Source organism: Pituophis catenifer, unplaced genomic scaffold (genome assembly GCF_029215685.1).
Source record: "Pituophis catenifer annectens isolate HBS135680 unplaced genomic scaffold, rPitCat1.0.hap2 SCAF_2, whole genome shotgun sequence".
NCBI classification, from domain to species: domain Eukaryota; kingdom Metazoa; phylum Chordata; class Lepidosauria; order Squamata; family Colubridae; genus Pituophis; species Pituophis catenifer.
In genome coordinates, this window is record NW_027256882.1 from 228,066,560 (window position 1) to 228,078,516 (window position 11,957).

The 11,957-nt window shown below is 40.3% G+C and overlaps 1 protein-coding gene across 1 annotated transcript in view; it reads left to right on the forward strand.

Moving 5' to 3' along the window:
* TMC1 (transmembrane channel like 1) overlaps positions 1 to 11,489 on the forward strand; it is a 51,430-nt gene extending 39,941 nt beyond the window's left edge. Inside the window, exons 16-20 of the mRNA XM_070934515.1 lie at positions 4,171 to 4,410; positions 7,234 to 7,359; positions 7,685 to 7,763; positions 7,868 to 7,970; positions 11,242 to 11,489. Coding sequence (XP_070790616.1) covers positions 4,171 to 4,410; positions 7,234 to 7,359; positions 7,685 to 7,763; positions 7,868 to 7,970; positions 11,242 to 11,489 — 796 coding nt within the window. The remainder of the gene's footprint in view (positions 1 to 4,170; positions 4,411 to 7,233; positions 7,360 to 7,684; positions 7,764 to 7,867; positions 7,971 to 11,241) is intronic.
* The last annotated feature ends 468 nt before the right edge of the window (positions 11,490 to 11,957 follow it).

The window sequence follows — 11,957 nt, forward strand, 5'->3', positions numbered from 1 at the left end:
TTCAGGGATAACCTCAAAGAAAAGTGGACCGTTTTCTCTGAAGGATGTCACTCACCAAGTTGTGCAAAGATTGGCAAAAGACATAAGAAAGTAAAATGAGCTTAGATTTTCATCCCTATTCTCCTGCCTGGCAGGTAGACTTGCCCAGGAGAGCTTTCACAGGACTGGGTAGGGCTGATACTTTGGCCTATTGATTGGATGGCAGCTATTAGTCCACATGCCTTCTGGGTAATATTTTTTCTGCCAGGCTGATTTATTGTGGGCATGCTAATGGTAAGCAGGTCTAAAACAAGCAGCAAATAGATTATAGGTGGTCCTCAACATACAGCCACAATTGAGCCCAACATTAAGCAAGGTAGTTGTTAAGTGAGTTTTGTTCCATTTTACAACTTTTTTTGCTTCAGTTGTTAAGTGAATCACTGCAGCTGTTAATAACATGGTTGTTAAGTGAACTGGCTTCTGCATTGACTTTGCTTGTCAAAAGGTCGCAAAAGGTGATCACATGACCCCAGGATACTGCAACCATCATAAAAACAAGTGTCTGCCTTTTGATCACATGACCACGGAGATGCTGTAATGGTCATAAGTTTGAAAAACTGACATACAGTTAAGTCACTTTTTACAATGCGGTTGTAACTTTGAACAGTTACTAAATGAATAGTTCTAAGTCAAGGACTACCTATAAATACAATTACCTTTTTTCCTGATCCTTCCATTTTTCTGGCCACCCCTTTTTCTCACATGCTGACATCCTCATTCCTTTCTCCTCATGCAGCCAGTCTTGTTAGAGGCCTGAATTGCTCACATCCAAACATCTTCCAAAACCATCCTCTATGAAGTTAAACGAAGGGCAGTACGTGCCTTAGGACTAAGGATGCCTTCGCTTGCTTTAACCTCACTTAAACTCAGAATGTTCATATCCCCCATAGAAGCTGGATGGTGAACTACTAAATTCCCTGAGCAACTGAACAATTATATGCTAATATTGTAATAGGTCATCCAGAATTAGCAATCCCATCAATCACTTCTAGACCAATTCAGCACAGACCTTCTTATATTGTAATGAACATCGATGCTGTTGTGAATCCATTGAGACACTTCACCTATGCTGTTCAGGTAATGCGTTTAGAAAGAAATAGTGAGGTATATTATTGTCTCCCCTTTTGGCGCTCAACATATTGATATAGGGGTGTATATCCGCTATATCAGGGAGGGGTAGCACCTCTGGTGTACGGGCATGTTGTGTCCTTTTAGGGCAGCTCATTTTAGGGCAGCTTTTAGGGCAGTTCATCCACCTTTAGTCCCCACCTGTCACTCAGCCCTCAGCTGTGGCTCCTAGTAGCTGTAGCACACACTGATCCACCAAGGTTGCCAGACATCTGAGGACAGAAGAACAACCATAGCGCAAGAGAACGAGCGCTCCACAAAGCCAGAGTTGCAAATCAGGGGTGGGTTCTACTTACCTTTACTACTGGTTCGCAACGGGATCGCATGCGTAGATCGCCGATGTCAACATCTGGGGCAGTGGGCAGTGGGCGGAGCCTCGCATTGGTTTTACAACCGGTTCTTGTGAACCGGTCCGAACCAGGGGCAACCCACCACTGCTACAAATACTGCAACAATGGTGCCCACACATGTCTGCCCAACATGTGGCAGAACGTTTCGTGCCCGTATAGGCCTTACCAGCCACCTGCGGACACATCGTGGACAGCCCACAACCTGTTAGATGTCAAGGTCCTCTTTGAACACAATGGACAAACATCATCATCATTATAAAGGACCTCAATATTCTGACATCAAGCTTATTGTGTCTTGTGAGGCTACTTATTCATGACGAGAAAATTTATATCTGTTTTCCAAAATTAGGCATTAAACATTGAAAGGTGATTATTTTCTTGAATTTCACTAAATGTCTAGCAAAAAATTAGTCATACAGGAGAATATTTGTAGCTCAGGGCTGAAATGAGGGGTGCTTGGTGATCTCTGAGCTTGGTTGCTTTCTTGCAGATGTTTCATTACCAAACTAACATCATCAGGGCCAAGGTCAGATAGAACCAAGTTCAAAGAGCACCAAGGACCCCCTCAAAAATTATGTCAAAATCAAGTATATAGTGTCCTTCCTCACCCTCACCTCTTTTGCGGAGGAATGGCATTTCAGCTCTGTCAGATCTCAGTCTGCTTTGCACAATTTTATTACCACACAGGAGAGAAAAGGAGCAAACACCCCTTAGTTTAGGTGGCACAGTGGTTAGAGTGCAGTACTGCAGGTTACATTCAGCTGAGTGCTAGCTGTAGCTCGGCAGTTCAAATCTCACCGGCTCAAGGTTGACTCAGCCTTCCATCCTCCGAGGTGGGTAAAATGAGGACCCAGATTGTTGGGGGCAATAGGCTGACTCTGTAAACCACTTAGAGAGGGCTGTAAAGCACTAGGAAGCAGTATAAAAGTCTAAGTGCTATTGCTAGTTTAATCAAACCATGTTACAAATATCAATGTGCTATCTATAGTGATTGACTGAAATATATGCCTTCTCAAGGAACATTGCTGGTTCTCTGTTATCAGCTGCCATAAATCAAAATGGAATGTATTGCTCTTGTTAGACCTTTATATTTTCATCAGAGACCATATTTATTCCTAATTTCAGCCAGGTGGTACATAATGGTACTTAATGAGAGAGGAGGGGCTATTCTCAAAGGACTGGTGGTCCAGATGGCAGTCACAGTCATTGGATTGAAACCCTAAGTTTTTATTTTTATTTTCTTCTCCTATGCAGAAAACCAGTCAGAGCTGAAAGTGACTGTGGCACATGAACTCTTTTTCTTATTTTCTTTGCCCAGTTTTTTTTTTAAATTTACCTCTCTCCCCTCTTCTTCACCTTCCTTTCATCTTCCTTTCCTTTATTTTCCTCCCCTATTCTCTTTCTTTTGACTTAGCGGGTTGTCAAGAGAAACAATTCCAAGATATTTTGAAATGAAGCTTCAGGTCTTTGCTTTACCCCTTCTAAAAATGAACAACTTCAGGGGTCCTATTCAGCAGGTTCTGACAGGTTCTAGAGAACTGGTAGCGGAAATTTTGAGTAATTCGGAGAACCAGCAAATACCACCAGTGGCCGGCCCCAGAGTGGGGTGGGAATGGAGATTTTGCAATATCCTTCCCCCAGGAGTGGGGAGGGAATGGGGATTTTTGCAGTATCCTTCCCCTGCCATGGCCACCAAGCCACGCCCACAGAACCGGTAGTAAAAAAAATTGAATTCCACCACTGAACAACTTCTATTAATTTGTCCACCCTATTGATTGGTATGATACCTGGAAATCTCCATGTGCAGGAAATCTGTGAAAGCAGTTTAAAAATGTCTTTGTTTAACAAAGAGCTGGTATGGCTAGTTTTGTCAACACAGTTTTTTAATTATTTGCTTGAACCTTCCTTTCATTTATTTCAGTCACAAAATCTAAAATATCTTAGAAAATAATAAAAGGACGTCATCTTGTTCCATATTAGTCAACTGAACTTAGAATAAAAATATGATCTTACATGTGAGATAATCAGTGTATAGAGTGTATTAATCAACCACCTTATATCACAACACTGGAAACAGCATCTGCACAAAGAATCCCAGAGCAAATAAAATAATGTAGATTAGTATACTATATTAAAGATTTTTTTTTATTAAGAAAATTTATATGGATCCCCAACTCATTTTCAGTGATTCTGAGCAGCTTATAAATATTTTTAAAATGCCCAATATTAAAAAACAATAAAAAGCAATAATCCCTTCCCCCAACAACAATTACTCAATCAAATAAGCCACTTGATCCACCTCACTCTGGGCTGTTGGCAAAACCAGATCTTCAGGGCCTTGCAATAGAGAGTCCGAATTGGGGGAGGGGGATATCAATCTTTTCTCTGCAGAGATGATGTTCCATAGGGAGAGAGCCACCACAGAGAAGGCCCTTCTTCTTGGTCCTCTTAGGTGTACTTTCTTAGGAGAGGGAATGTGTAGCATTCTCTGCCTCCCTGCTTTGGTGGATCAAGTACATGTGATCCAGAAAAAAAAGAATCACACTTGTAAGTTTTGTAACCAAGCCAGTAAGCAGAGAAAGGGGTCAAGGGTCATAAAAGCTCACTTGTGACCAGCATGTAATCTTTTGGTTGCCCTTATTTTTGTTTCTAGGATGGGTTCTTTTTATGCACCATGTCTTCCTGCTATCAATGTTCTCCGCCTCCATACATCGATGTACCTTCAGTGTTGGGCTGTGATGTGCTGCAATGTTCCCCATGAAAGGGTCTTCAAAGCTTCAAGATCCAACAACTTCTACATGGCAATGCTGTTGTTCATTCTATTCCTCTCGACCCTGCCCGTTGTCTATACCATCGTATCCATCCCACCATCATTTGACTGTGGTCCATTCAGGTCTATTGCTTTGAGTATCCTTTTCTTCATTAATTGATATGGCACCAATGAATAGAATACTAATAATATTGGGTAGATTCCTTCAAGATGAATAGTTCTTGTGACATTATTAGAATCCAGGAGTAAAGTGCATTGAACTTTGTAACATACATGTCTGAGTTGATTTTCAACAGGAAATTTATGGGGGCCTACATGCTCAGCAAAACTTCTCTTGATGGTTACCAGTCTCAAGGGGCTATCAACATGCTTACAATATAAAATCCATTTGTTTGTTGGAAAGGACACCTACAAGCCAACAAACAAAAATCAGAGGTAGTAGAGAGCATATTATAGTTAGGAGATTTTTGCTAAATTTGCCTTCAGGGTGTTTGTGAGTATCTATGTCCATATTTCATAGTTTTTATGAGTGCATATAATATTCTTAAAATTACAACTAGTCTAAAAAAAGCAGAGGGTTACTGGCTGTTGATCACAAGGGCAATTGAAGGATTTCCAAACACATTTAAAAGAGTCTCAGTTACACACCAGTTGTATTCAGACTGCAGTATTTGTTAACTTGCTAGTGTAACCTTTAAAAAAAATTATTAATAATACTTTGTACAATTGGTTTTAACAAGTTATAGAAAAAAATCATTACAGGAGGGGAAAGATTTGTCAAGCTGACCCAGACGTCATTGTGGCTTTTTCTTATGTACAATTTTCAGTGTGATATGTGATTGCACAAAACAGACTCATAAGCTTTTCCTTTAGTTTTAGAAGACATAGAGACATAAAGACATTTTTTTTAATTTGATTTATATGCCGCCCTTCTCCGGAGACTCAGGGTGATTTACAATGTGCTAAGCAATAGCCCTCATTCTTTTGTATATTTATACAAAGTCAGCTTATTGCCCCCACAACTGGGTCCTCAATTTACCTACCTTAGAAAGGATGGAAGGCTGAGTCAACCATGAGCCTTGGCGAGATTCGAACCTGCAGTAATTGCAGGCATCTGGTCTTAATAACCAGCTTAATAACAGGGTGCCTTAGACCACTGTACTACCAAGGCTCTCTCTACCAAGGCTCTCTCTTAGAATTGATAGGAGAAAAGAAATCTTGTTGATATCGTTGCTCAGTGTCAGAGAGTTAGAGGTCCCTGCCTTTAGAAATATGAACCTCTTCAAAAGGGCAGATTCGCTCTATTTAAGGATTTTGACAACGTTTGAAGGTTAGGTGGTCCTAGCTGTAAGAATTTGTAATATTCTTCTGAGCTCTGGTATCACTGGTGATCTGCAGAAATGTTCCATGCACTTTTCATAGCCATGTGTGTGAAAGTGTGTTTATGGGCACGCATCTTTGAGTCAGTATTGATTCCTGACAACTGTCTGGATAAACCCTTAAAGGGCCTTCTTTGGCAAGATTTTAGAAGTGATTTGCCACTGCCTGTTTCCTAGCTCTAGGAGACAGTGATCAACAGATGGGAGCTTTACAGAGAGAAATCCAAACTGAAAATAATAGCAGTAGCACTTAGACTTGTATACTGCTTCATAGTGCTTTACAATACTCTCTGAGTGGTTTACAGTGTCAGCCAGTGGTGGATTGTCACCGGTTCTATAGAACCGGTAGTAAAACTGGTGGGAGGCTCCGCCCACTGACCCTGACATCATAAAAATGCTTCAGCGCATGCGCAGAAGAGCACGCACGGCCCCGTTGCGAACCGGTAGTAAAGGTAAGTAGAACCCACCCCTGGTGTCAGCATATTGCCCCCAATAGTGTGGGTCCTCGTTTTACTGACCTTGGAAGGCTGGGAGGCTGAGTCAACTTTGAGCCCTGTCAGGATCAAACTCCGACTGTGGGCAGAATTTGCCTGCAATTTTGCATTCTAACCACTGTGCTGTCGCACTTTTCATCTATATTATAAGAAGCAATTATTTTGACCATAATAACTATTATAAGAACTATTAAGAACTATTAAATAATGGAATAGTTTGCTTCCTAAAATTATAGGGTTTCTATAACTGGAAGTCTTTCAAACAAAAACTACAGTTTCCCCAAATTCCTTTGAAATTTGGAATCTAAGATTCATACAAACTAGTAACTGCTAAAATGCTGTTTTATGCCAAATTTGTGCTAAAACGATTATCCTTTTCAACAAATTTCTATATAAGAAGAAAGTCTCCATGACAGGATTCTTCCTTAACACACTCTGGCATCCAACAACCATCCAGACTGATGTAATAATATTATTGATATTATTATAAATGCCATTTCTTTTTATTTGGTACTAGCTGATAACCCAATGTTGCCCGGGTATTTATTTATCCCAACCCTGTATTAGACAGGGAGGCTGTGTATTGCCAGAGGGAGCTCCCTTGTGGTGTACTGTAAAGCTGTTACCATGGCAACTCCACTGTGCTGTACAGTAGAAGCCATTTTAAGGCACAACAGGCTGTATCTTAACAGCACTTGAATCCAAAATGCACACTATCACTGTTAAAAGTACTGGGGCTATAGATATACTACATTCCTTTCCTTTTCATTTCAGTGACCCAGGCGTCTCACACACCCACAGGCACAGGCACCCCCCCCCCGAGGGGTGTTAAGGGTGTCTTACCCCCACAATATTTTTTTTTCCAGAGAGTAAGTAATCTGTGTACCAAGTTTGGTTGAAATTACTCGTGGTGTTCCAGAGTTATGTTGGAACACACACACACACACTCTCTCTCTCTCTCTCACACACACACACACATACAGAGTCATATATATATATAGATTAATAATTTGAAGTCAAATAGTTTTCATCTGGTTTTTCTTTACATCTCTCTGTATTATTTCTGTTAATAGTGGTAAAACCAGAATGTTTGAAGTCATTGGAGAAACTCTGGAGCATGATTTCCCTTCCTGGTTTCAGAAGGTTTTCAGTCTGGTCTCCAACCCTGGTGTGATCCTACCTTTCATTCTTCTGATGGTGTATGTACAACTACTTTCTTTTCCTCCTGTCAGAATGTCCCCCCTTTCCCCACAAGAAGCTCAGTGAGCTTTCCTTTCCTATTTATCTGCACAATAGCCCTGTAAAGTGGGTCATTTTAGAGATAGAGAGAAACAGAAAGGATTGTAATCTCGGTGGGAACAATCTGAAGTTTGTAAATCCATTCCATTCCACACAGCCTGCTTTTCTCTCCCTTCCTTTTATAAGCCATTAAACTTTATATTTTCAACTTTGAAGATGGTTGTTATATCAGTGTCATTGTCATCGTCATTGACTGCCATAAAATATATGCTTTCTCCACTTTAGGCTGAGCATCTACTATCTCAATGCTACATCCAAAGGATATCAGGCTATGAATTTGGAGCTCAAGAAGAAATTGCAAAATGTAAGAAGGCTGAAAACACAAGGCTGGTTTTCTTTTTGCTCGTTAGACAGCGATTCTATCTATGATTTAACTATGAGATTTTTCTTTTTATTCTTCTCTCCCAGCTAGCTGAAGAAAACAAAAGGAGGAACAAGCAAAAAGCTCAGCAACCACAGGACAACGAAGAAGTCTCTGTTGAGACTCAGAACAATCCCAAGGGAGCCCAAGGTGAGGAACACTTTGAAATCTGTTTTATTCCAGAGCCCCTGCCCTTATTCTGAGTACTTTTCTGTAGAATAATAATAATAATAATAATAATAATAATAATAATAATAATAATAATAATAATTATTATTATTATTATTATTATTATTATTATTATTTTATTTCTATACCGCCCTTCTCCCGAAGGACTCAGGGCGGTGTACAGCCAATTTAAAAACACAAGACACAGCAATGATTAAAAATTAAAATAATTAAATAGATTTGGCCGGTTTAAAACCCCAAAAATTTTAAATACCCCAATTTAAAATTATTATATTGATAGCCCGGCCTGGCGGAACAACAGGGTCTTCAGTGCGCAGCGAAACACCCGGAGGTCGGTGATCTTACGTATTTCCAGGGGCAGTTCATTCCACAGGGCTGGGGCTCCCACAGAGAAGGCCCTCCCCCTGGGTGTCGCCAGCCAACATAACTTGGCTGATGGTACCCTGAGGAGACCCTCTCTGTGGGAGCGGACTGGTCGGTGGGAGGCTATTGGTGGCAGAAGTCGGTCTTGATTCTTCCTTAACGTTATTTCCCATTGGTCCATCTCGTCCTAAAGCAGAAACTCCAGAAGCATCATCCAGAAGCATGTAAGGGTAGCATCATCATTCTAGACCAGAAGGGTCAAACTCTTTCATTGAGGGCTGCATCAGAGTTGTGTTTGACTTTGTGGGGGCTGGGGTGGGCATGGCCAGGGTGGGCATGCCAGCTCAACATCACTTGTGTCTGGGGCACCTGTGGTGGCCAAGTGCTAAGGCAGGACTTCCCTCAGACCCTCCCTCCCTCTCATTATAATCTCCTTCCTTCCTTCCTTCCTTCCTTCCTTCCTTCCTTCCTTCCTTCCTTCCTTCCTTCCTTCCTTCTCTTCTTTTTCCTTTTCTCTTCATTCCCCTTTCTTCTTCTTCCTTCCCCTCTTTATTTTTCCTTCCTTCTCTCTTCCCCTCTTTCCTTATTTTTCTTTGTCTTTCCTCTTTCCCTTTCTCCTTTCCTGTCCCTTCTTGCATGCTCAAATGCAAAAGGGGAAACATTTCTCCTTTTCTTTTCTTTTGCTTTTAGTTTGTTTTGTTAGCCCTCTGCAAGTAAAAATGGAGCTCGAGAGGGCCGCTGGCAGAGGCACTGTGGGCCGGTCCTTTGCTGTTTGTACGGCAGCTGCGCGGGCCAGATCTAAGCAACCCGCAGGCTGGTTCTGGCCTGCAGGCCTTGAGTTTGACACCCCTGTTCTAGACAAAAACTTTGTCAAGATGGTGCCACCTTTCAATTCCTTAGAGAAAAGCTGAGTGAATTGGCAGCTGAATCTTAGGAAATCCAGAGCAACCCGTGTAGCATGTAACTTCCACTCCTACATTTTACTGCTGCCTATGCTCTTCTCATCATAAAGTGATCATCACTCATAAAGTGATAGGATCACTTTATCTAGTAGCAGGGCCAGCCCTGACCTTTCTGCATCTACAGTTCAACACCTGATGAGGAAAGATCCTGTTGAATGCCTGCCTTCTTTGCATCTGTGGAATTTGGAACCACAGTAGATCTTTTGAACTGTTCAAACACAGTAATCCTTCGTTATCTTGTGTGTAAATGAATGCTATTGGTGGCTGCATGTGATCGATGCATCATGGGTTCCTATTTTGTCCTTGACATTTGGATGTTGAGGTCCAATTTCTTTTAATCTGCCTCAGATTTGGGGGAAGAGTTAATTATTTTCTTCTTGGTTTAACATTTTATTTTATTATAAGACAAAATAAGATACAAAATACAAAAGTAAATAGGAGAGTTAATTATTTTCTTGATTGCATTTTTTTTCCTGATTCATTTAGAGCATGGATACCCAAACTCTACCTCTCCCCAAATCTTGGCTTCTGGAGCCCTGCCAAAACTCACAACCTATTGATCTATTCTATTTTATTTTTTTGAATCAAGTTTTATTGATTTTTTTCTCCCCCACATTCCCCCACATATTTTATGAACAGAGTATTGGCCATATCATATCTTATACAACTTATCATATCCAAATACATTTTACTTAGTTACAATTTCTGCCAAAATCTTCTTTTTCCATGTTTTTGAACATATCTTAATATTTCTATGGTTACTTATATAAACAACATCTTCATTCGCCCTCAAGTTCTAAATTCTCTATTTTTACTCATATTTATTCTCTTTTATTTTTTAATAATTCATTCTTCATCCTAATACATTTACACATGTTCGGGGTTGCCTTTCTTCCATTTCATCTTTTTTATTGTACAGCAATCTTTCTTCTCATTCTCTTCCGTCTCTCTCCCTTTTTTTATCCTTCCTACTTATCTTCTTTCCTCCTCTCCTTCTCCTTCTCTCCTTCCCCTTCCTTTCTCCCCCTCCTTCTCTCTTTCTCCCTATCTAATCTTCTCTCCTATTCTTATTTCCCCTCCCTCCCTCCCTCCCCTCTTCCGTTTCTTCCATTCCTCTCTCTCCTTCTTTCGTCTCTCTCTATTGCTGTAAATTTTCAATTTACTATTTTCCACTATGGAGTCCAGGCAACCCCGACTTTTCCTCCATTTATTAAATATATTTCTCAAAATTCCCCTCATCTTTTTCATTATTAACAATGTATTTCAACTTATTCCATTTTTACCTTAAAACCTTTGTTAAGTTAGCCTTCCAACCCTTAATCTATTTTACTTTTAACTATATATTTCTTCTATTTTACTTCTTACTTATATTTCATTTCATTCTTACTTACATCATTTACTAACATTTCAGTTTTATTCAACTTTACATTTCAATGCTCCATCTTTAAAACACTATTCTATTCTATTCTATTCTATTCTATTCTATTCTATTCTATTCTATTCTATTCCATTCCATTCCATTCCATTCCATTCCATTCCATTCCATTCCATTCTTTATTTAAATGCCTCCCATCTCTCCGACTACAGGTAGCACATATATTTTTATACAGTGCACAAATTTATTATACAGTACACATGAGATGGGCAATTGTGTTTAATATATTTAATTAATTTCATTTTAATTATGTTTACTTTTCATTCTGACCTTACAGTGTCTATTATTTATCACAGACATGACACTAAAAGGGCAAAACAGATTCTGCACTTGTGGTTTAGGCTGATGGTGGATTCTCATGAACTTATGCCACAAGGAACCACAAGAGAATTTAGGAAGGGCTTCGGGTAGGAATTCACATTTGTATACTGGGTTTTAAAAAGCAGCACTTCTCTTCCCAAAACCATTTCAGATAAAAGCAAAGGAGAGAAGGAGTCTAAGAAGAAGCCACCTCATGAGCAGCAAGAAAGATCTGGTGTGGCCAATGGAAACCTTTCTCCTCCCTGCAAAGGAAGAGGGGGTGGCCCCACACCTCCTCCCCACATAGCAGTGACACGAGCACCAGAACCTCGAGGCAAAGGCATGAATGGACATTCTGGAATTCCACCTAGTGGTACTTTTCAGCCAAGGATGCCAGGACCACCTCAAAATTACCAATAAGAAAAACTGTCCAGCAATATGTTTCAATGTAGGCAATGCTGCAATTCAAAAATAATTACTCTTACTCACGAGTGATTATCCAGAAAGAGCCAGCAGGAAGAACCAGAAGGAATATCCGAGGTGACACAGCTAAGATTGCTAAATGAAGCGTCGTAGAATGTATCAGAAGAAACCCGCTGGATCAAGCCAGAGATCTAGTCCAGCTTTTCGAGAAAACAATCTGGATGCATTTGGGAAGCTCCCAAGCCTGTTTTGGAGAACAATAATGTCCACCTATTGCTGCTTCTCAGCAACTGGTATTTAAGCAATTGTTTTTCAGATGTGGCAACTGTAAGATGGACTTCCACTCCTAGAAGTCCCCAACCAGAATGGGGACCAAATGCATATTGGGAACACAATAGCAATAGCACTTAGACTTATATACTACTTCACAGTGCTTTTACAGCCCTCTCTAAGCGGTTTATAGAG